Genomic DNA, 23,992 nt, shown 5'->3' with positions numbered 1-23,992 from the left:
CAATATTATCTGTCCTATGCAAAGTCAGCCATTTTGTTCCCTTATTATCCTTCATTTAACCCTGGGGTAAGCCACCTTGGGTCTCCAACTGTTATTGAACTACAACTCCCATCATACCCAGCCCAAATAAATTACAACTGTGGAATGATAGGAGTTGTAGTTCAACAACAGCTGGAGACCCAAGTTGCCAACTCCTGCTTTAGCCTTTATAATCCTCTTCTTTGTCTAATTTCTGCCTCCTTTGAATCAGCCAAGTCTTAAGTGTGTTTAGCTGTAGCAATCCTGCATTGGATCATATGTTAAGAGGCAAACTAGATTGCATTGTCAGCTTTTTACAATTTTAAAAAGATGGCTGACATGATAAGCAGCCCTCCAGTGACAGTAGGAACACATTAGGACTGCTGTGGAACTACAATGGCAGTTCCGAAGGTGTAATGCTGGGGCTGCTGTGGAATGACTTCAAACCAGGTGGTAGTGCAGCATTCCTTTCCATTGGGAACAATGGAAAGCAGCACTGCACTGCTGCCTGGAAGTAGTTTAAAGTCAGTCTGCATCAGCCCTTTTGATACACTATTGAGGTTGCCTCTGAAGTCCCATAGCAGCCCCAATGGGTTCCTACCACCAATGAAGGGCTTCCAGTCATGTCAGCCATTATGTTTTATCTTGTTACCAAACCTCTGAAAAGGTTACCCAGATTCAAACAACATATAAAATTCACTACACAGAATAAATAAATATCTCTCTATGTAGCTTTATTGAGAGGGTGAAAAATCCACTCATTTTCATTACATTTTCAAAAATTTACCATTACTTTGTGCTTTAGAAATTACCAGCCAATAGCAAAAGGCATGCCATTTATCATACTCTATGCTCCAGAATGGCCACGTGTAAATCTTGATCTTGTAAACATTTAAGAAGAAACATACAAGACAACATTCCTATGGATTTGTACCAGTATCAAGGTGTATTACAGTTTATTGCAATGTGTTTATTTGTGGTATCTGAAGAACAAGAATTACTGCTGATATATATAAACTACAGAGGATGATCAATCAAAGACCTCAGGTGATCCTCTACTGCAAAGTTACAAATTGCTCCAGACCACCACAAAGCTAAACAAAACAACTTTATTCTTAACATCTTATTTCCAACTTAAAACTCAAAGAGGTCAATTCAAAATATGACCAAGATCACAGTTAGGAAGAAAAGGAGAATGCTACATAGATGTACAAAAGGTACCTAATTGTATGTGGTTAGGAGGTACAAATAAGTCAATCAATTCATAAAAATGTTAAAAGCTAACACTAAAATGCAAAGACACTGAATTCAAATCCAGAATCTTTGTTAAGATGCTAATATAGTATTCCTCCAAGAACAAAAACATTCACTTTTCCCACATTTCTACAGAAGCCATTCATTATGTTTTTTTCTTTTCACTTAGTGTTTGTAAGAAATAACTGGCATCCCTTGTAGGGATGTGCAGAATGTTTCAAGCTTGAAACGTTCTAACTCAAAGCGGGCTATTTTGAACTCAAAACAGAACGTCCTTCAAATGAAGAGCCTGTTTTGAGCTTGGAATGAAGCACCCTGTTCTGAGTGGAAACGTTTTGAGTGTTCTGAGCACCATTTTGGAGGCCTGTTTTTGGCAATGGCTTCCAACTGGCTTGCATTCTCCTTGCTTCTTGGTTGGCTTATCATACAAATCAACTCAATTTGTATAACAAGCCAAGCAAGAAGATAGCAAGCCAACTGGAAGCCAGTGCCAAAACCAGTCAGGAAGGGGAAAACAGGCCTCCAAAATGGCACTTGGAACACTCGAAACGTTCCATGTTCGTTCCATCAGAACTGACTCGACCGGTTTTTCCAATGGAATGTTACAGGCATTTGCGTTCCATTCCGAGCTCAGAATGGATTGCAAATCCTGTTCTACACACATCCCTAATCCCTTGTGTGTTAGCTATCAAGACTGCTCAATAATTGTACTCCTCTTGAATTATCTCCCCATTCTAAGCTTAGTAAAGTAACATACACAGTATCCCTTCTATTTTAATTTCTCCTTTCCTTCTTGGATAGCTGCTGATTTGGCCAACATTTTCCGAAACAATTAGAGATAAACTGTTGTGACAGGGATACTAGAGTTGTACAGGCAAAGTACAATGTATCTAACATAGGCATAAAGTAGGAGGCACCTAAAATAAAATCAGAAGAAAACTGAAGTGAAAAAAAGAAAAGGGACATACAAGTCATATATGTAATATGGGAAAGGAGAAACAAATTTCCAGTGCTGGCTGGGGACAGAAATTATGATATAGCCAGTGCCAAATAGTTTCTCAAAATGCCCTTTTACTTCAGTGCTGAACAGCTTGTTCTTGGTTTATGTGCAATGAAATCAGAACAAAATAAATGGCCATGTTTAAGAGTGCATAATAGGCAAAGAATATAATCAAAGTCCCTGAAGTCAGCTTTCCGAAAAATAAATTTTTGAGGGGAAATTCTCTTCATTGTAATGTGTCTACTCAGTGTTTAGTCCTCAGACTTCCCAACTTCAAAGCTGTACCTAGATTTGTTTTTCTTCGAGCACTGTTTGAACAGGGTGAGTAAGCAAGACCGGTGAGTACTATTCATTTTTCCAGACTTTTTTCTTCTGAAAGAAATATGAAATAGTTACAACACTATTCAAAGTTCCCCAGTGGTTTCAGTCTGCTTTGGTGTCCTAAGTTTAGCATTGCAAACTTCAAAGTGAAGCAGTCAGAACCAAATTCTCACTAAAAATAAAAGCAGGCTGCACTTTTCCCTTCAAACTAGCATACATGCAGCTTGCACTAGAGGAATTCCAGGATTCAGTTCATTGTGGCATCTCTTTCCTGAAGGTGTGTTGATTTTTTTAGCAGATTAAACATTTCACACAGGCTACAGCTGCGGAGGAGAAAGACAGAACTGTTAATGCAGTCTTGTTCTGCAACAGCAAGAATTTCTTTTGGCAAGTGGCAATAACAATACAATTCCCTCAAGTGCTTCTCAAGGGTGCACAACATAAATTAAGCTTGTTCTGAAAAAGCATTTTGCAGCAGGTTCCCCAGGCTTCACTGTCCGCCTACCTCCTACTTTACTTGCTTGCCCTGTTCTTCCCTCCACTCCCCATTCTCCCTGTATAGCAACTTTGACAATGCTATTTACTCTGCTTCTGCCTCACCTCGTTTGTGAACACAACATTATTTACCACTAAGGGGCAGCTGCTACCTTCCTAAGCTGTATTATATCATGATCCAAAATACCTGCAAAAAGAAAAATGAAATTTACTTTCACACCTCTCAAAAGAGAATGCACTCCTCAATGCTTCCACCACATTTTCAATCTGCTGCATTTCTCTCCCCTAAAGGAATACGGTCCCACAGCTGTAGCAACTGTTCACCAACCTGAGGTTCCAGTTCCTGCGCCAGAAAGAAAAGTCAAAAGGAGCGATAAAGACTTTTGTAGTTACTGAAGGATATAAAAAGTACATCAAAATGACATTTGATGAAATCCAGACTAACACTCCCGTAGTGGCTTCAGAGGAGGGTTTTTTTTGCCAGTTCTCCCCTTCTCTCCAATGCCCACTGTGCCTCCTGAAAACACCACTAAAGGTCATGCGATTCTCAGGGACATATTTTCAGGAAGCATGCAGGCATCAGTGGGAAGGGGAGATTGACCCCTATCCTATAGCCACCAATGAGCGTTAGCCTGAATATCAGCAGAGAGGAGAGGAGAGCTGGTCTTGTGGTAGCAAGCATGACTTGTCCCCATACCTAAGCAGGGTCTGCCCTGGTTGCATCTGAATGGGAGACTTGATGTGTGAGCACTGTAAAGATATTCCCCTCAGGGGATGAAGCCGCTCTGGGAAGAGCAGAAGGTTTCAAGTTCCCTCCCTGGCTTCTCCAAGATAGGGCTGAGAGAGATTCCTGCCTGCAACCTTGGAGAAGTCGCTGCCAGTCTGTGAAGACAATACTGAGCTAGATAGACCAATGGTCTGACTCAGTATATGGCAGTTTCCTATGTTCCTAATTAAAAACAGTTTAGGCAACCAGTCTCAGGAACTGTCTTCAGGAAACATTTCCTCCTTCACTCCAAAAGGAAGCTTCTTTTCTCTTGTTAATATTTCTAGGAGGGTGATAAAATTGTCCAATCTAAGTTTTAAAAATTCCTGAAAATGAAGAGTGAAGGACCCAAATAATCTGGCCTTAATCATATCTTTTTAAGGACACACTCTTTAAGAAGTAGCTTACCTGGCCATCTCGGCTTATCTGTACTTTCTTGTTGTCATTCCAAGGGTTGAGTAAGTGGTGAGCAAATTGAAAGGGAAGACTTTCTTTCCGGATCCATTCCACCTTGAACACTCCCCCTAAACCAGTAGAACCCCAATCCTGACTTTTCTCGCGTCCAATTTCTGAAGACATTCGAGCAAAACCCTGTGGCAAATTTCAATAATTTGGAAAATCTACTTAAGTTCAATCTATCAATCAAATTAAATGGAATGAAAACACATTATTACTTTAAGCTGTTTATTTCAAACTTATTTCAGTGTTTTTATTAAATTATCAGTTCCCCCATCACACCTATTTTGTTTTTCAGGAGGAGGAAACAGAAGCAGTGTCATGTGTGTCATAGAGGTCTTTGGGGAAATAGGAAGAGAGAGAATAATGAGTATATTTCGCTTCTCTCCTGATGGCCATATTGTACTTTTTGCTTTTTCTTAGATAGTAAGAGCTTTCAGTGACCAATTAAGAGCTTGTATAGTTTTTCTGAACTACATATTACAGGAAGCACATGTTTAATGCTTGTTTGTTTTTAACAGCAAATAGGAGCTAGATAGGCCCACGGCAGGGGGGAGAGGGCATTAACCCTAAACCTTGACCTAAGCTGTGGGGGGCGTAGACTTCCATTGGCACTTTCCCCTCTTGACCAACAGTCACAGGGAATCCTGATTCAAACCACGGCAGGGGAGGATTAAAGTTCCATAGGGGGCAGTCTATTTACTGTAAAAGAAGACACAAACCAAAACACAAACATGGAAACTAGGGATGTGCTGAACCTATTCTATTCAAATCTGGTTTGACTTCGAACTGGACCAGCCCCCACCAAAAGGGGTGCCAGTCCGAGTTCGAACCGCCCCAGATTCCCCTTTACAAGCATCGCTCGTAATTTGTCTTATCTGTAGTGATGACTGCAGACCTTTGGCATGAACTTCATTTAATGAGACCAGGAAGGAGTTTTACCTGACTGGAAGGAAAGAAGGAACAGCACCTGCCTCACAGCAAAATCATTCATCTTTGGTATACAGCTGTTGGTCACTGGAATTCATTCGCAGGCAGAGATCATTGTCAGGAGGGTATGTGGAAGTGAGCTTCCTGAAAAAAAATCCCATAAGGGATTCCTTCGAGAGGCCTCTATGGTTTGGGCTCACAGGTCAATCTACCACAAGAACTGGTTCATACCACCTGCTGTCTTTTGTATTACTTCTCCCAGATTGTGCAGCAGGTAAGCTGGGCAATTAGCCTGTCTGCTGCCAGTGTGTCAGCAACATCAACGCGTCCCTGATAGCGTGAAGCCTAACTAATGAAAATGGTTTGCAGTAAAGTTGTGGCCATCTGTTTCAACCCAGTTATGTGTTGGTTCTCATCTTCCAGCCTTGCTAAAGGCACAACATGTTACTCAAACATATAGAAGCACATTTCCTTAAGCAGAGAGGACTAGCCATAGAAAATGGAAATGTTATGATAAGATCAGAACTTTTTTTTTTCAGCTTTAATTCTCTTTTGTCTCAACTGCTACAAAGCTGAGGAACAGACTGAGGAACCAAATTTCAAATTCATGGAGTTCTCACCTGAAAGTGTCCTGATCCCTGAACTGAAAACACCAAATAAACAACACTGCTCTCCCAAAAAGCTCGATTCAGTTTTCGCTCATTACTTGGGGTTGTAGACCAAATCCCCTTCTGCTGTGAAATCTCAAGGTTCCTCAGGTTGCTACTTTTCATAATAAAGTACCGAACTGGCATATTTGGCCTTGGAGAAGGAGACTTGGAACCCTGCAAAAACAGATTCCTTTAACAACATCTGGACACAACAAGACACTTGTAAAACAAACTTCAAATAAGGCCACAGCATTCTTGCCTAACTTTTTTCAATAACTGGCATTTCAGTGCTAATGCAATCCAGGCAGTGTTTGTTGCAAATTAAGGAAAGAACCAGATGCTGCAATCAATCAATCATGTTACATTTAATTGGTGGCTTGGGAACTCCAACACAAATGCAGCACAGGACCAACCAAATAACCCTGCCCTCATCGCCATCTGCTGTCAATAGGTCTTCTAGAAGTAGTCTGTAGATTTGGGAGTAGGAGTTTCTACTGACTCTGAAAAATCCCGGCTGGCTATAAAGACAGGTTAGAATTTTGCCAGTTCCCATCAGGTAAATAAATGGTGAAGAGAGGCTGCCCCTGGCACCTAAACAATTAGACCAAACAGATTTCCACAAAAGGTTGTATGTTCACAAACTGAAGTGCTGCATACAATTGTCATAGTAGTAGAAAACAAAACATTCCACATTTTTAATTAAATGAATACACATCAGTTTCAAAGATTTTTAACAGGATGGTATGGGTGTGCATGAACTGGAAATCGTGGTTCGGTAGAAATTCAAACCATCACCCAGGAGCAGCCCAAGTGTGTGACAATCCCTCTTCAGTAAGATGCCCACACATCTGCGGAGGCTGGAACCATGGCACTGCACGGGTGGTTTGTTGAAAACAGATCACCACGTGCTTGGGCTGTGCTGGGGGGATTAATGGCAACGCCAGTGGCAGCCACCGCCGGGCAAGTAACAACATTAAACTACTTCTCTCACCACTTCCCCCACACCTGGCTACCCTTTCAATCCTGAACTGGTCCGCCCGAACCAGGCTTGGTTTGGTTCTATTGCAGCTGGTGAACCTGCCCAGTTCGGGATCAAATGGCTGGTGGACAGCCCTACAGGATGTACTGTACCTTCCCAGATGATGGAGGAGAAGGACTAGCACAGGGACTGGGGAAAGTACTACTATCTGTGGATTTCACAGATGACTGGTCTAATCTGTCATCTGTGCTTCGTTTGGAATGCAGAACGCTTCTCTCTTTATATTTCAGAGGTTGGTGAAATGCTGGAGATGCAGATTTCATGAGGACTCTGCACAATGAAAAAAGACAACAGTTTTAACAAAAGTCTGATTAAAATAAAATTATAGCAAAAAGTCATGATATGATCTAAGAGAATTCCTGAGGATGTCAGATGTTGACATTCATGGGAACAGAACTCGAGGGCTTCTGCTCCACAGGTTGAAGCAGATTTATATACATACTAGCAAGATGCCTGGCGAGTGATGACAATATACTCTGAACATTATTGTGAGCCAAATATACAGAAATAGTTATTCAACAGTATGGAACACACACCAGCTGTCTGCCAATTAGCATTGGTATCATGAGAACGGGGCTTCTTGTAATAGTTATTTGTGTCTAAAATCCCCAAAGGTTATGCTTTTAAGGCGCCTAATGGTTTCACTCCCCCTGTAGTTCCAATGAAGTAATGTTAACCTTCTGGAGAAGAATTATATTAATTACTAGTACTATAATTTAATATTACCGGAGCAAGCAATCTATTGTATTTATTTTTTCTTTGCCAAATTGTTTTGTATTATTTTGGAAATGTGCTTTAAAATTGGAATATTACCTCAATATTGTATTGTTCTGTTCTTTGTTTATATCGTAGTTTAAAGTTGTTTTGGGGGGATTTCTGAAAGAGAAAAATAGCTAAATAATTTCAAGTTGTCTTGAAAGACATTTACAAAACACTGAGACTAAATTAACATTATGCCTTTATTTGCTACATATTCCTTTATTTGCTACATATTTGTGGTTCTTAAGTTGCCATTTCTTTAAAAATTCTGCAAGGAAATCAATAGGGATCTGAATCTAAAACCTGTTTTTGTGACAGAGCTGTTGAATTTTATGGTTCATGTTATATTGCTAGCTTGTTGATATGTGGAACCAGCTAAGGTGGAAGCTTAGTTAAAATTATTTAAAAGGTTTGGCTTGATTGTGTTCCAGTAACTTGAGATTATCTTTTAACAATACTGAAATTTAACAGTAAAATATTTTGTGTTACATATTACCGTATTTGGCTGGACTAAAATAGCTCTTCTGTGTATCCATGTATGAGAAAAATTCAAGTCTTAAGGCAAAAAATCTAGGCAGAAAACTCACTTCTGTCCAGAGTCATGACCAGAACCCTGCCCTCCATGTGCACATGCTGGCTGCTATGATCAAGCAGCAGCACAGCGACATACCAGACCAGTGCACTTGTGCCCAGCTGCCCAGTGGGAACTCAACATGCTCCAAGCCCTAAGTGCAGGCTACAGCCAATTCAGGAAGAGGAGTAAGTTCTGTATGTGAATGAGTGAGGGGCCTCAGTCCAATGTGACCCATGTTTGGTTGCCACTGCTGAGCAGCCAGTAAGCATACAAAGCAAGTAGATGGAAATCTAGGAGCCCTGCTGTTTCATTATAGGGGTGTGCAATTCGGATTTTCGGCGTTTCGATTTGGATCCGAACCGAGACACCCCTGTTCTGTTCTGTATCTGAATATGGCCCATCCGAATCACCCCTGATTCGATTTGGATCCGAATTAATCCGAATCGATTTGGATTTTAAAAATGGGTCCCAGGGGCAAAATAGTGGGGTGGGGTGGTAGTGCCCAATGGGTGGAGGCTACCACCCAAATTTCAGGGGGATTGGGCAAAGGGCTGATTTTTGGTGAATTTTTGAAGTTTTAGTATCTTTGGGGCAGATCGGGGACATAACGTGATTGGACAGAGGGCTGATTTTTGGTGAATTTCTGAAGTTTACGCGTCTTTAAGGTTTTTCCTCATAAGTTATAATATAATGGAGCCCCATAAGTGCACTTGGGGGGTGCTGGGGTGGCCCAGAGTGAGTGGTGTAGTGCACATAGGGTGCCAACCACCCCCATGAGTTTCTAACCCATGGCGTACAGGGGTCTGTTGTTTCTGAGATATTCTGAGTGTGGATTCTATGATAGCAAATGAGATTTTCAATGAGACACCATGAATCCACTCTTATTTGCTATCATAGAATCCACACTCAGAACACCTCAGAAACAACAGAATCAAGTACCCCATGGGTTAGAAACCCATGGGGGTGGTTGGCACCCTATGTGCACTACACCACCACTCACTCTGGGCCACCCCAGCACCCCCCAAGTGCACTTATGGGGCTGCTGAAAGCTCCATTATTATGCCTTATGAGGAAAAACCTTAAAGCCCTCTGCACAAATCCTTTGAAAAAATTCAGGTAGCTTTCTTGCCCCTACCTTGCACTACCACCAACCCCACACTGCTCTAGGCCACCCCTTTCCCCCCCAACGTGAAGCGATACACCCTCCAATATACCTAATGGGGGAAAACCTTAAAGACGCATAAACTTCAACAATTCACCAAAATTCAGCCCTTTGCCCATTCACTCTGCAATTGGTGTGGTAGCCTCCACCCATTAGGCACTACCACCCCACCCCACTCTTTTGGCCCAGAGCCCACGTTATGCCCCCAATCTGCCCCAAAGACACTAAAACTTCAAAAATTCACCAAAAATCAGCCCTTTGCCTTAGGCACTACCACCCCACCCCACTATTTTGCCCCTGGGACCCGAAATTTGAGTAGAAGAATTTCAGACCTTTTTGCATTGAAGTCAATGGGAGACAAAAAGGCGGGAAATTCAAATAGACGTCAAAATCCGAAAATCCGAATATTGAGAGCTGAAACGGAGGAGATTCGGTTCGGCTACGAAAAGTTTCGGAGGACCAGAAGGGTGATTCAGTTCGGATCCGAATCACCCGAAATTGGCTGTTTCGGGTACAGATCATTCTGTACCCGAAACGTTTCGCACATCCCTATTCCATTAGCCCCAATGTGGTGAAACCTTTTACAGGAAAAGCATCCAGTTTTCCAACCATGAACCTCTTCAAATCTACAGACACTGTCACTGATTAACACCAAGCGGCAGACAATACACTTCCTGTCTTCTGCTAACAGGATTGTAGCACATGTTTGGTCACTACAATTGACCATTTCAAGATACTGACCTCTCAGCATTAAAAGGATCATCTACAAATTCTGCTTCTGCTGAGCTTTTTCGGCTAGTGTTTGACCTCCATGAAGATGCTAATGGAAGTTCTTCTGATGACATGGGTCTTGGTCGCTGACCAATTCCTGAAGGCTGCTGTAGACCTGCAGATTGTTCTTCAGTGCTTAAGACTGCAATGATGGCTCGTATAGTTGCCTCATCAACTTGGGACCAGGGCTTTGAAGGAGCTCTCATTCGTCGTAGAAATAAACTGTGCCATTTCTGTCTCAGTTGGAGGAGCAGGCTAGCAGCCTGTAATAAATGTAGCATTTGTTTTAAGATTCACAATTACTGCAGTAAGCTTTTCTATAGCTCCAAACTTCTAACATCAGGCTGCACAAGGAAGTAAAAGGTCAGTGACATGGTCTTGAAAATGCAGTTTCCTCTTTTTCAGGGGGAAAGGATAAAAAATGTAAATATTTCTAAATGGTTTTCCATAGATAGATAAACTTTATTACGATTGTAGATCAGACAGTACAACAAAAAACATTACATAAGACTAGAGCATATAATACAAACAATGTAGCAAAACCTAGCCACATTGAAAGTGATCTCTTTACAAAAGTTAGATAACAAAAACTCTAAATAAAATTCATCAGAGTGACCTGGAAACTTCTCCAAAAGAGGACAAATTAAATTTAAACGAGTATCGCTATAAAATTTACAATATGAAATAACATGAGGGGTAATTTCTACGGCACCCATTCCACAGGGGCAAATCCTTAAAATAAATGGAATCCCTTTATATCTACCATCCCGGACCCTAACAGCTGTCGGAAGGACGTTTAGGCGGGCAAGAGTAAATGGACGCCTAAATTTAGTGATAAGAATATTATCTAAATATGCTGCCGGTTTGGAATTAAAAAGTTGTTTCTCCAGATAGATACCACTCCTTAGACAGGCTGTATCCACTTGTAATTCTGTATCAGCAATACTCTGCTTAATAACCTGCCAGGCCTGATCATGTCCTAATCTAAGAATTTCCTCATGGGAAACCCAAATTGAAGAAGTTTATTTTTAACAAAGGTCTTCCACTTATGATTAAAGTCATCAATCATTACCAAGGAAGCCAGGCCTACATTGGCAATAACCAGTTTTAACCAAAACTTTATAATACAGGTCCTGTAACCCGATTCAACCCTAGCGAGATCTACTTCTCGTCTGGTAAGAGAGTTGGGAATGCAGGGGGGAACTTGAAGAACAGTTTTCCATATTTATATTAATACAATTTCTCCTCTCTATAACATGCAAGAATGAATATCTTGCAAGGTACTAAGAATATAGGGATTCTGGAACTAGAGCACTTATTCTTCCAAGTGTAAAGGAAGCATGGTGAGGGAGTTTGAAATAAACTGCACTTGCATGGCGGCCTTGAAACACCAGACATATGGCTGAAGATAAGGATGAATCTGGCCCAAGATCAAGAAGTGGTCTGAATCATTTGTCCTCTACACATAGCTATATTGGATTCGGGATACAGAGTGAGGGTGAGGCATAATGCTTATTGCCCCAACTCTGGCCTTTACACATTCATCACTTCCAAGATATTCAGATGTATATTGTGTTTGAACAGGAGGTTCAATATAGCCATCTTGGTCAACAGCACTGATAAGACAAATTCATGGAGGACAGAATCAAATTGCCTAAACTACCACCATGACATTTTATGGAAGCAAATTCCATGTTAATTTTAGGTTGTATGATGAAGTACTTCTTTGTGTGTGTCCTGAATCTACTGCCAGTCAGTATCTTTGGGGGATCCAAAGTTCTAGTGTTGAGGGTGGGGAAGGGAACACGATTCACTTCACACCTCCGCCCCCCCATCTCTCTCTCTATATCTATCTATCTATCTACACACCCACCCACACACACACACACCACTAAGGCAGCGAGCCCCGCCCACGCAGCGCTAATCACATGCATAGTGAGAGAGAGCTGTGATGGAGGAGAGAGGGTGAGGAGAGAGAAGGCAGGAGATGGGCTGAGGTGGGCAGCTACTGCAGTGGAAGAGCAGGAGGGCGGCAGAGGAGGGAGGGCGACAACGGCAAGGAGAGAGAAGGCAGGAGATGGGCTGAGGAAGAGCAGGAGGGCAGTAGAGGGAGGGCGAGGAGAAAGAGAGAGAAGGCAGGAGACAGGCTGAGGCGGGCAGCTGCTGCCAAGGAAGAGCAGAGCCAAGGGGAGGGGTCAGAGACTGGGAGATCTAGGGTGCAGATGTTCTGCACCGGGCCAGCTAGTAATTGTATAAACCTCTATGGTGTTGCCTACCCTGTTTTTTCTAAACTAAGATATTCCACATGCTTTGGCCTTGCTCATATTGCCTTCCCATTTCTGCACCTTTCCCAACTCTACAGTAGCTTATTATTGTGATTAAACATGGAGAAAACAGAAATGCACTCATTATTCCAAATACAGCCCTCCACCCCACCCCTCCCATATATATATAAAGCCTCCATAATGTTTGTACTGTCATGTTGAGGGGATAAAGGAGTAGAGAATTACCTTCCTGTTTTATTCAGCTATCAAAATTGAAATCTAAGTTCAAAAGTTGTTTGAACATCAAAACATTTATGCAATCTTTGAAACCAAACCTTTTCCTTTGGAAAAATGTTCATCAGAGTATTAAGAAACCCACCTCAGGATCTAATTTGAAACTGAGCCATTCATCCAGTTTCAGCGCAGCCAAGTTAGCGGTTGTTCTGTCTTCCATCTCACTATCACTACTGTCATTAGCAACACCATCCACTATATTAAAAACAACACACAGTTTATACATTAACATTTTCTAATACTGCACTTTATTAAAGAACTTAATTTGAGATGTGCATGTTTAAAAATCTGTATTTCCTTAAATGTCAGCATTCAAGCTATTCCAAATGTAATTTAAATGTGTGGAACTGATGATTGTTTCTAGACCATAACAAGTCAGCTTTGTTCTTCTGGAATCTGTAACTGATCCAGTCTTCACAACTTTTGATATATCCAAGCTAGTTACCCAACAAGATGACCACAGAGTTATTAATAAGTTAAGCTCATTAAGTCATCTTTGCAGCAAGCCTTTCTGATGCTTCAGATAATAGTTGATATACAAGCTACACTGAAACAGAAGACTTGTATCAGAGCAGTTTTGTGATCACAGACTGCTGGAGCTGACATACATTAATTAATGGAATTAAATTAATTAACCCAATTAATGGAAACGTACCATGGACCATATCTCTAAGCATTATTTTATGTAAGACGCAACATACCAGCAGTGTCATAAAGATGTTTCTAATTCAGAGATTATCCTTGATTCATCTGCTGGGTCCTCTGAAGATTATCCAACATTTTTCTTTCCTCCTCATCCTTTCTCCAATGTCTTACTATCAGTTATCTTATGACACTGCTGGTCTGCTGGATCTTAACTTCCTAAAAAAAGGATTAAACAGTGAACTCAGGATACACCTTCTGGACATGTCACTGAGTAGTAAAATATACTCTGCATCAAATCACTTATTTGTCCCTAAATGTAAACCACTAAGATCACATTCAGACAGTTCAGTAAAGTGGTATTTGGATAAAGTATATGCTCTGGAAAGCTCAGGTAATCATGGCTTCCAAGCACAAGTGCTCACTATTGAATATATAGGCAAGGTAATTAATATATGGATTTTTCCTTTTTCCTACACAGATACCTTCTATGACAGAATCACATCGTCAAGAAGCAGTTTTCAAATGTCAAGGCAACAGAGATCAGAACCTCTGCTCTAATAACTATTGAAGCTATAGTGAAACACACAGAACAATGCACACCCAACAATTTTTCATCCCCATTACTATTTAAATGAAAATCACTCTTAGGTCTAACTTTTTAATGGACTATTAAGTAATGCAGGAAGCAAAGGTTAACTTCCAACACCTTACCTAACCCATTCTGGAACAATAGTTTATACAGCAACCTGCAAATATACACTAATATGTGGGTATATGTTTGTGTAACCAAAACATTTTTTTATTCCAACACAATACCTCTGAAGGACGAAGGCTCCTGTAAAGCATTACTTGGCAACCGAGCTGATCCACAAAAGAGGGCCACAGTGACAGGAGTCACAACTGAGCAGCACCTGATGTTGGCTATTCTGTGAGCTCTCGTCATTTCATCATATATAAGCCAATCCGTAGGCAGTGCCTGAATAGCTGCCACTTGTCCATTTGCGGGAGGAATCTGTTAGCAACACAGAAAGAGAATTCAGCACTTTTGTTTTAATAAAAGGGACAATTCAAAGACCATATTCCCAAATTTCTACAGGAAATGGACTAGAAGCATCTAATGCTGTAGCAATGTTTAAGTTAAGCATTTGTGGACCTGATTATTGCCAGGTTGGAAATTCACTGGAGCACAGTATAATCTGCTCTGAGCTTTCTAAAGGTAGACCAGAATAAGTATAATTAGCAACAAACTCTAGACATAACTCGGAAGGAGCATCACTTTATACTTCTTAGTCCGGCATACACATATTAATGATGCCGAAACAAGTTTAATAAAGGAATATTGAAGAGTCATCCACCACGCGATTCAATTTCCTTGTTTCCTTGGTGGTTTTATCGTCATTAGGTATGACAGCTATTTTTGGTCATGGTTTTTAAATATGCATTAAATTAATTATATTAAAATGAATGTTTAAGTAAGCAACACATTCAGAGCCAACTGTTCACTGAATAATAGAGCTGCCTTTCCTCCCTGCTGCATATGTCTCCCATTAAGAGGTTAAATAGTATGCTTTCCTACCTTTTTATACTGAGGCTGGCTAAGAACTGAAGTAGGATGAAAGCGGACTCTTTTTTCCTTTGGCCCCGTCAAGACAACATTCTCTCTGTCAACATGGACTATATTGGGATACATTCCAGCCACTAAGGCACCTTTGACCACAGCCCAGTTCTCTGAATTTGTATTAACATCTCTTATATCACCTCCACCTCTGGCTCTAACAAAACCTACAAGATAAACCATTAAGAAGACATAAATTTAAGAAAGCAACAGAGGTATCAGGTTTCAGGCAATTGTGTGGCACATGATAAACCTGCTTGGGTTAAATGGCTGCTCTTTATTTAAAAATATACTAATCTGAAAGATGGGGGGGGGCGCGCGGGAAGAGGGATCCCGCCTTGAGTCACAGGATTGGGATTAGAGCTACACAATTAGACTCCAATTAAGAGCTACACAAATGTTGCCCTTCTTAGGGGAATTAACCCTAATTAAGGGGGTTCCAAGTTCTTTATTCAGTGGGGGAGGATACTTCTCCTAGGCCCTACTCATTTATACTTTCCTTAGCCTACATATATCTGGGAAACAATTAATATAATTTTTAACTAACTGGTTTTTTGGGAAAGATTTCAATAAATCTATTAGATGTACATAGATTTACAAACAACATAAATAGATTTACTAGTCAAATTATATTAAAAGAAAACAGAGGGCACTAAAACATATGGGGTAATGAGAATAAATGGGAAATAAGGAAATTTACATAAAAATTATAAGCATTCCACAGTTTATAGACACAAATGGTGATATGATTTTTCTCATCTTTTTTAAAGCATGCACTTTAAGATACTTCGTTATGACTGAGCCCAAATGTTCTCAGTAATAGTCAGGAAGAAAGCTTTGCTGCTTTCTGTTTCTTCTGCTTTTTCCTTGCCTTTCCCTTTGTCTTCTCTTTCCTTCTTCCTGTATATCTCCTCCTCCTCAGAGGAACAGCTGGCCTAACGGAGCACTCTATTTGCTCTGGAGCACTTATTTGTTTGGTCACATTCAGGTGCACAGGCTAAAGCCAAGTACCCTGGCTACCCAAATACTTAGCTACATATAAAACAGCATTTCAAGCTCAGTTCTGATGCCAGTTGGCCATTACTGAACTTGAGAACTAAGATCGTTGTCCTAATAATCTTTCACATGACTGAGAAGCACAAGCAAGTTAAACTAAACAGTATTATCCATTTTGGATTAAATACATTTCTTGATATCACTTGGTTACCACAGGCTATCAGGCATGGAAAGGTACATGAACTTGAAGTAATCCAAAGTATTACCCTTTGAATCTTCCATGAAGCAACCTATTAGCATTAAGAGGCAAGTGAGACAGCATTTCTAACTAAATCCCAGAACAAAGTGTTATAATGTATTGACTCTGAATTAGGAAAAATGAAACCTAGAAAATGTCCTTTGAAAGAGGGAGTGGTCCCAGCTCCACTAAAGGAAGCTATTATTTAACCAGTCCTAAAGAAACCCAGTCTGGACCCAGAGGATGTAAACAGCTATAGTCTGTGGCCAATATTCCCTTCCTGGGCAAGGTGCTTGAGTGTGCAGTGTTTGACCAGCTCCAGACACTCTTGGAAGAAACAGATTATCTAGATCAATTTCAATCAGACTTCAGATCTGGCTTTGGAACAGAAACTGCTTTGGTCACCCTGTGGGATGACCTAAGCGGGGTGGAGTGGGGGGAGAGGAGGGGAGGCAACCCTGTCAATTCTCTTGGATCTCGCAGCGGCTTTCGATACTATTGACCATGGTATCCTTTTGTATACGCTGGCTGAGCTGGGTGTGGGAGGCACTTCTTGAAGGTGGTTCCACTCCTACCTCGTTTCCAAAAGGTGGTGATGGGGGTTTACAACCCCTTGGCAGTTATTCTTTCCCCTGCGTTGCTTAATATCTACATGAAACCGCTGAGAGATTTGGCCTGAGGCGTCGTAAGTATGCAGATGACACTCAGTTGTATCTCCTTTTTATCAGACACAGATGACACGGTGACTGTCCAGAATCAGTGCCTCGATGTAGTAATGGACCGGATGAGGGTGAACAAGTTGAGACTCAATCCAGACAAGACAGAAATACAGTTGGTCGGTGGTTCCTCTGCCCAGGTGAATGATGTTCAGCCTGTTCTAGATGGGGCTGCACTCCTCTGAAGGACCAGGTTCACAGCCAGGGCTTACTCATCAATCCAGTACTGTCATTAGAGGCCCAAGTGACCTCTGTGGCTCAGAGTGCCATTTATCAGTTTTGGCTTATATGCCAACTGCAACCTTACCTGGAGAGAGACAGCTTGGCCACAGTTACGCATGCTCTGGTAACCTCTCGCTTAGATTACTGCAATGCATTGTATGTGGGGCTGCCTTTGAAAACAGTCCAAAAACTACAGCTGGTACAAAATAGGGCTGCAAGATTATTAACTTGGACTGGAAGTTTTCAGCATATTACACCAGTGCTCCATAAGCTGTACTGGCCCTCAGTCCATTTCTGAGCCCAGTACAAAGTGCTGGTTTTAACCTTTAAAGCCCTAAATGGCTTGGGATTGGGTTACCTGAGAGAGAGCCTTGCCCCATATGTCCCAACCTGGACCTTAAGATCTCCTTTGGAGACCCTGCTCTGAGTACCCCTGCCAAATGAGGTGAGGCGGGTGGCTATCAAGGAGAGTGCCTTTTCCGTGGTTGCACCCCGTTTATGGAATAGCCTCCTAAGTGAGATTTGCCTGGCTTCATCACTTTGTTCTTCTAGACACCAGGTAAAGAACTTTTTGTTCACTCAGCCCTTTAAAATTTTGATTTGTAAATTTGATTTTTAAAACTTATTTTAAAAGAAAAAGTTTTTAAATGGTTTTGTATTGTGTGTATGTGTTGTGATTTCATGTGTTGCATGTTTTTACTTGATGTTTTGGTACTGTGTTGTGAGCCACCCAGAGAATAATTATGGGGTAGCTAAAAACAGGTTGCTTACCTGTAACTGATGATCTGGTCGATATCCATAAGAATGGGTTCTGTGCCTTGGCAGGAGCCATGCGGTAACAATGCCTGAGCTTGTCGAAGCGCCCAAGCTATGCCCCCACGCATATGCGTGCTATTTAAGGCGGGGCCATGGTGCAAAGTCCCTCAGTTCTTAGATGACCACTGTGGAGGATGACCATCCAGGTAAGCAGGTGAGTTCATCCATGGTAAATAAGAGAGCCAAATGCAAAGGCCTGCACACCTGCACACACATAGAGGCAGTACTCCTGCAGAGGGAAGGACGGGAGGGTCTTATGGATATCGATGGATCTCTACCAGATCATCAGTTACAGGTAAGCAACCTGTTTATCTGGATTGAGATCCACTGATGTCCATACGAATGGGTGTTTAGCAAGTTCAACAGGAGGAAGGAGCAGTAGTAGCTATTGCAACACCTGTTTTAACACACTTCTCCCAGAAGTGACCTCTGCAGCAGATTGCACATCTATGGCGTAGTGTTTTACAAAGGGAGACTCTGAGGACCAGGTGGCCGCTCTGCAAGTGTCCACAAAAGTCACCCTAGCAAGGTGTGCAGCGGAGGAAGCATATGCCCTGGTGGAATGGGCCTTAATAGCTTCCGGTAGTGTCTTGTTCTGTAATTTATAAGCAAACAGAATGAGTCCAATGAGCCATCTTGACATACGTTGTCTACAGATGGGGGAGCCCTTTGAAGGGTCTTTATAGGATATGAAGAGACGCGCGGATGACCTAAAGTCTTTTGTACGGGCCATGTAGAACAAGAGGGCCTGGCGTACATCCATGGTGTGCAGAGATCTTTCCAGGGCAGTAGAAGGATCCCTGAAGAAAGTTGGGAGGATAATATCCTGGTTCAAATGAAAACTGGACATCACCTTTGGTAGGAAAGCAGGATCCAGGCTCATATGGACTTTGGGTAAAAAATCATATAGGGAGTCTACTCAGAGCCGTGAGTTCACGCACACGCCTGGCTGTAGTGATGGCAATCAAGAAGGCTGTCTTCCAAGAAACCAGCCTCAAGGAGGACATGGCCATGGGCTCAAACGGAGCCTGGGTTAGTGATGACAGCACCAAGGATAGACTCCAGGGCTCCACCAGAGGCTTGATTGAAGCCTAAACATGTGAAAGGTCTTTCAGGAAAGCCTTACTTAACGAGTGAAAGAATAATGTCTTTCCGTCACACCCTGGGTGCTGTGAGGACAGGGCGGCTAGGTGGACCTTTAAGGAGACATTGGCCAGCCCTTGGGTCTTTAGAGTTGCAAGGTACCGTAGGATCTCCCGTAACGTAGCTTGTTTAGGCTGAAACCCTTTAGAGCATGCATAGGCTTTAAGCCAGTGCCATTTGCCCAAGTAATTTCGACGTGTGGATTCCTTACGCTGGTTAAGCAGGATATGGTTCAGCAGAGTATCCACCAGACAGTCAGGCAGAGGGTGTGGACATCCGGGTGCAAAATGCGACCAGTCTTGAGTAAGTAGATCTAGACGGTGAGGCAGGTGTTAACAGCAGTTTCTGGCTATTCTGCGTACCTGTGGAAACCAGGATTGCCTTGGCCACCACGGTGTCACTAGGATACAGCTGGTTGGTTTGAACAGCAGTCGTGCCAACACCCTGGGTATCAATGGCAGGGAAGGAAACATGTAAGGTGTCTCCAGGGACCAATCTAGTTGAAAGGCATCTCACAGAGACTGGAAGTTGTGGCCTGCTCTGGAGGAATAGCAGGTACACTTCGTATTTGTGGGGCACATCCATTGGTCAAAGAAGGAGGCTATGACCTCTGTCTGGAGCTCTCACTCGTGCTGTTGGTCTCGTAGAAATACCTGGCTGAGGTTGTCCGCCAAGGCGTTGTCTAAGCCTTTGATGTGAACCGCTATTGGGTAAATCTGGTGCTGAATGCACCAGTGCCATAATTGTACACTGAGGGCACAGAGAGTACACAACACTGTCCCACCTTGTCAATTGATATAAGCTTGCACCGTTGTATTGTCAAAGTGGACTCGGATGACCTTGCCCTGTAGGATTGGCAGAACATAGGAACATAGGAAACTGCCATATAGTGAGTTAGACCATTGGTCTATCTAGCTCAGTATTGTCTTCACAGACTGGCAGCGGCTTCTCCAAGGTTGCAGGCAGGAATCTCTCTCAGCCCTATCTTGGAGAAGCCAGGGAGGGAACTTGAAACCTTCTGCTCTTCCCAGAGTGGCTTCATCCCCTGAGGGGAATATCTTGCAGTGCTCACACATCAAGTCTCCCATTCATATGCAACCAGGGCAGACCCTGCTTAGCTATGGGGACAAGTCATGCTTGCTACCACAAGACCAGCTCTCCTCCCTTAGAAAAGCCTGCAAGGTCTGGAAGACAGCTAGGAGCTCCAGGAAACTGATGTGTAACTGGGCTGGGCTTGGAGACCATCTCCCCTGAATCTTGTGGTTGTTGCAATGGGCCCCCTAACCTTACAGGAAGGCATCCATAGTCAGCCAGACTGTGGGTGACGGGACCTGAAAGAAAACCCCACTGAGGAGATTCCTGCACTGTGTCCACCAGGAGAGTGAATGAAGGACCTGTTGAGGGAGCAACAAGCGTTTCCTCTGGTCGTCCCCGATGGGATAGAAAACCGATAGGTACCACAGTTGTAGCTTCTGTATTTTTAGGTATGCAAAACAAATTACTGTGTTGCAGGAAGCCATCAGTCCCAGCAGGAGTTGTACTGATCGGGCTGGCTGCATGGCCTGCTGTTGGAAGAGCAACAGAAGTTCCTAAATGCAAGCGTACCTGTCCTCTGGCAGAAATGCTTTCTGTTCTCTAGTATCGAGAACAGCCCCTATGTAAGAGGTCATGGGCATAGGTTCCAGATGAGACTTTTCCCAATTGATCTGGATGCCTAGTTCCTGGAGTAGGACCACTACATAATGGATGTGCGAAAGTAACTCGTCTCTGTCTTTTGTGGCCAAGAGCCAGTTGTCTAAATAAGGGTAAACTGAGACCCCTTTGATCCGCAAGTGTGCAATCACCACAGCTATACATTCTGTAAAAACCCCTGGAGTAGTAAACAGTCCAAAGGGAAATACATTGTATTGAAACACTTGGTGGCCGACATTTGTGATGACATGGGCTGGATACTGATATGAAAATATGCATCCTTGAGGTCCAGAGTTGCAAGCCACTTCTCTCCTTGGAGGAGTGGAAGAATCTGTTGCAACTCCATCATATGGAATTTCTTGACGTAGATGCACTTGTTCAGGCAGCGTAGATCCATAATGGGCCAAATGCCTCCGTCCCATTAGGGAATTTGAAAATAACAGGAATAGAACCCGTCCCGCCTGTCTGCCCATGGCACAGAGGCAATTGCCTCTTTCTCCAATAGCTTCTTCACTTCCTCCCAGAGAATGTGTGTAGGGGGGATGAATCTCATCATCGTAAACAAAGGAGGGGACCTGAATTTGATCATGTAACCTGAGGTTATGATCTTCAGGATCCAGCGGTCCGATGTTATACGTTGCCATGCAGAGGAATGGCTTGCCAGCTTGATGGTAGGCTGGGATGGAAGGATCCGTCAAGACAGATGTTAAAACCCCCGCTGGAGGGAGAGGGGAGCTGAGAGATATCGGTGGGCAGTCCTGAGTTTTAAAGACACTTTTGAGTGTCCTGTGTCATTGAGCACTGGGACTGGGGAGCTTTACCCCTCTGATGGTATGAGTGCTTCTAATAAAAAGAGTAAGGCTTCCTGTAGTCACACCAATCTTGACTTTGGAAAGAGGGTCAAAACTTTCCGTAGTTGGTGCAGAACTTTCATGATTGAGAAGCAGTAGAAGGATGCAAAGTAAAAGTCTTGGCGGTAAACTTTGACTTTTTCAGCTGTTCCATGGTCGCATCCGTTGTTTCACTAAAGAGGGCAGTGCCATCAAAGGGTAACCCTTCTATTTTATCTCTTTTGTCTAATTGGAGGCCTGTTGATCTTAACTAGGCATGTCGTTGTAAAGTAATGGCTGCCGTCATCGCACGGGACTCAGTTTCTCCCAGGTGTTTGGCAATACTGAGTTGCCGACGTGTTAGGTCCCCCAAATTTCAAGGGTCTGGCGAAACTTGGCCTTAAAGTCATCAAAAGATAGGGAATCAAGATCCTTCTCCAAGAGCTCCCAAAGGCCGTGCAAGCCACATAATTAGCCACTTTAATTGAGAGGCAGGGTGTTGAGTAGACTTTTCTACCTAGCAGGTCTAACTTCCTGCCCTCTTTATCAGGAGGCACAGTATGCCGCTTGCCAGACTTCAAAGCCACGGCACAATCAATAACGAAAGAATTGGGCGTTTCAGGAGGTACCCATTGTCCTTATCCTGTATCCGGTAAAGACTCTCGAACTTTTTGTAAGTCGGAGTAGAGGTGTGTAATACCTCCCACGCACATTTGGCAGCCCTAGTGATGATGGGCAACATTGGTAAGGCCATAGGGGCAGTCGATTGAGACTTCAGCATAAAATTATATACTGGATCATCTATAGTGGCAAGGTGGGAGCGAATGTCTAGACCCAAAGCCTCGGCCATTGCTCAAATTTGCTCACGATAAGCCTTCAGTTCATCATTAGGGGAAACACAGGTCACAAGCGCTACATCCGTAGGCAGGTCCACAATAGAGTTATCCTCTGGATCAGATGCGAAATCCGACGAGCCATAATGCTCTGAAGGTAAGCCCGGTGGTGGCCTGTCCTCATCTGCAGGAACAGCAGTTTGAGTCCCCGTAGCAACAAGAGGGGTTGGTGCAGGATCCGTCTGAGTTGACACAGAATGGAGAGACACAGGAGATGTTTGCGAAGCTTGCTGGACCAAACCCAGGGGATAGGTTTGAGTAGCCGTAGAGTTGCAAGAATGGCTAGACCATGAGTCCCTTGCTGGTGTTAAGGGTCTCTAAGGCCTGTTGCTGTCACAGACATAGGGTGCTGCTGGCGATGAAGTGCCCATGGCAGGATGGTTGAATACACAGGTATGCCAAAGAAGTGGAGATTGAAGGTGGCCTGCCAACAAAGGTGGAGCTGGAAGTACTCCACAACCTGTGGAGCAGGCTCGATGTCGGTTGGAAGGAAGCCCTTAAAAGGTAGAGGCAGGATGCATGCTGGAAGATGAGTCCAGTAAGGAGAGGAGAGAACGTGTGGCCAAAAACAGGGCCTCCTCGGTGTTGATGACCTCAAAAGTAGCTAGTGGTGCCCGGTATCAAGGGGTCACTTGCATAGACATGGAGAGGACCGGGGTATGCAAAGCCGAAGTCAAGTGTCCAGCAGCTTGTGGCATTGACGGAGAAGCAGAGGAACCAAGTGGCGCCAGCGCCAGAGAGAGAGAGCTCATCCCCAGCATTGAAATGGGTGTCTGCGCCGAGTGGAGAGCCATTGACGTTGGCTCAGTATCGACTGCCGTCGACGTTGATTGTCTTGAAAGCACAAATCAGACAGCCATCGTGGAAGCCGTCGACATCAGAGGCATTGTCGAGGTGATGAGTACCGACGTCAAAGGAGTTTGAGCCGCCCAAGAAGGCTGAAGACTCTGCGCCAATGGTTGTTGACACCTTAATCGACCCTGATGGCTTTGCGGTCAACGTCGAAGACATTCTCTACGTGGAAGACATCGACGACAACGAGGAGACGGTCTTTGCGGGATCATGCTTCGAGGACGAGGAAGATTATTTAGACCAATGCTTACTCAATAGAGACGAAGGAGCCAATGTTGATCTCAGTGTCCCCTCTGAAGACAAGGTAGACGTTGAAGGACAAGGAGTGCCTGGTGTCAAGGGGCTCGAACCGCTTCATAAACAGCCGCCTGAAGATGGAGTGCTCGATTCTTCCAAGTCTGCTTTGAAAAAGACAAATTTTGCATGAGGAGACATTGTGTTCCTCTCCCAGGCACAATAAACAGAGATTGTGAAGGTTTTTTGAGAGCAGTTTCACTCTGCAACCTTCACACCATTTAAACGATTTTTTTCTCTTCAGCCATAATCGTTTTCAGAGAGAAGTCAAGTCCGTTCAAAGGTCA

General features: G+C 43.2%; 1 protein-coding gene across 3 annotated transcripts in view; it reads right to left on the bottom strand.

Moving 5' to 3' along the window:
* Positions 1-731: 731 nt before the first annotated feature.
* YTHDC2 (YTH N6-methyladenosine RNA binding protein C2) overlaps positions 732-23,992 on the bottom strand; it is a 70,492-nt gene continuing 47,231 nt past the window's right edge. Inside the window, exons 22-31 of one of the 3 annotated variants that reach the window (XM_053299011.1) lie at positions 14,975-15,180; positions 14,215-14,410; positions 12,839-12,948; positions 10,166-10,458; positions 7,743-7,805; positions 7,022-7,199; positions 5,861-6,064; positions 4,263-4,445; positions 3,309-3,431; positions 732-2,916 (exon numbers count right to left, since the gene is read on the bottom strand). In XM_053299011.1, coding sequence (XP_053154986.1) covers positions 3,351-3,431; positions 4,263-4,445; positions 5,861-6,064; positions 7,022-7,199; positions 7,743-7,805; positions 10,166-10,458; positions 12,839-12,948; positions 14,215-14,410; positions 14,975-15,180 — 1,514 coding nt within the window. In that variant the 3' untranslated portion in view covers positions 732-2,916; positions 3,309-3,350. Of the gene's footprint in view, positions 2,917-3,308; positions 3,432-4,262; positions 4,446-5,860; positions 6,065-7,021; positions 7,200-7,742; positions 7,806-10,165; positions 10,459-12,838; positions 12,949-13,460; positions 13,615-14,214; positions 14,411-14,974; positions 15,181-23,992 lie in introns of those variants that run through there. The other 2 variants (XM_053299012.1, XM_053299014.1) reach the window with 2 other exon arrangements.

Source organism: Hemicordylus capensis, chromosome 2 (assembly GCF_027244095.1).
Source record: "Hemicordylus capensis ecotype Gifberg chromosome 2, rHemCap1.1.pri, whole genome shotgun sequence".
NCBI lineage: Eukaryota > Metazoa > Chordata > Lepidosauria > Squamata > Cordylidae > Hemicordylus > Hemicordylus capensis.
This window is presented reverse-complemented; position numbering and strand designations above follow the sequence as displayed.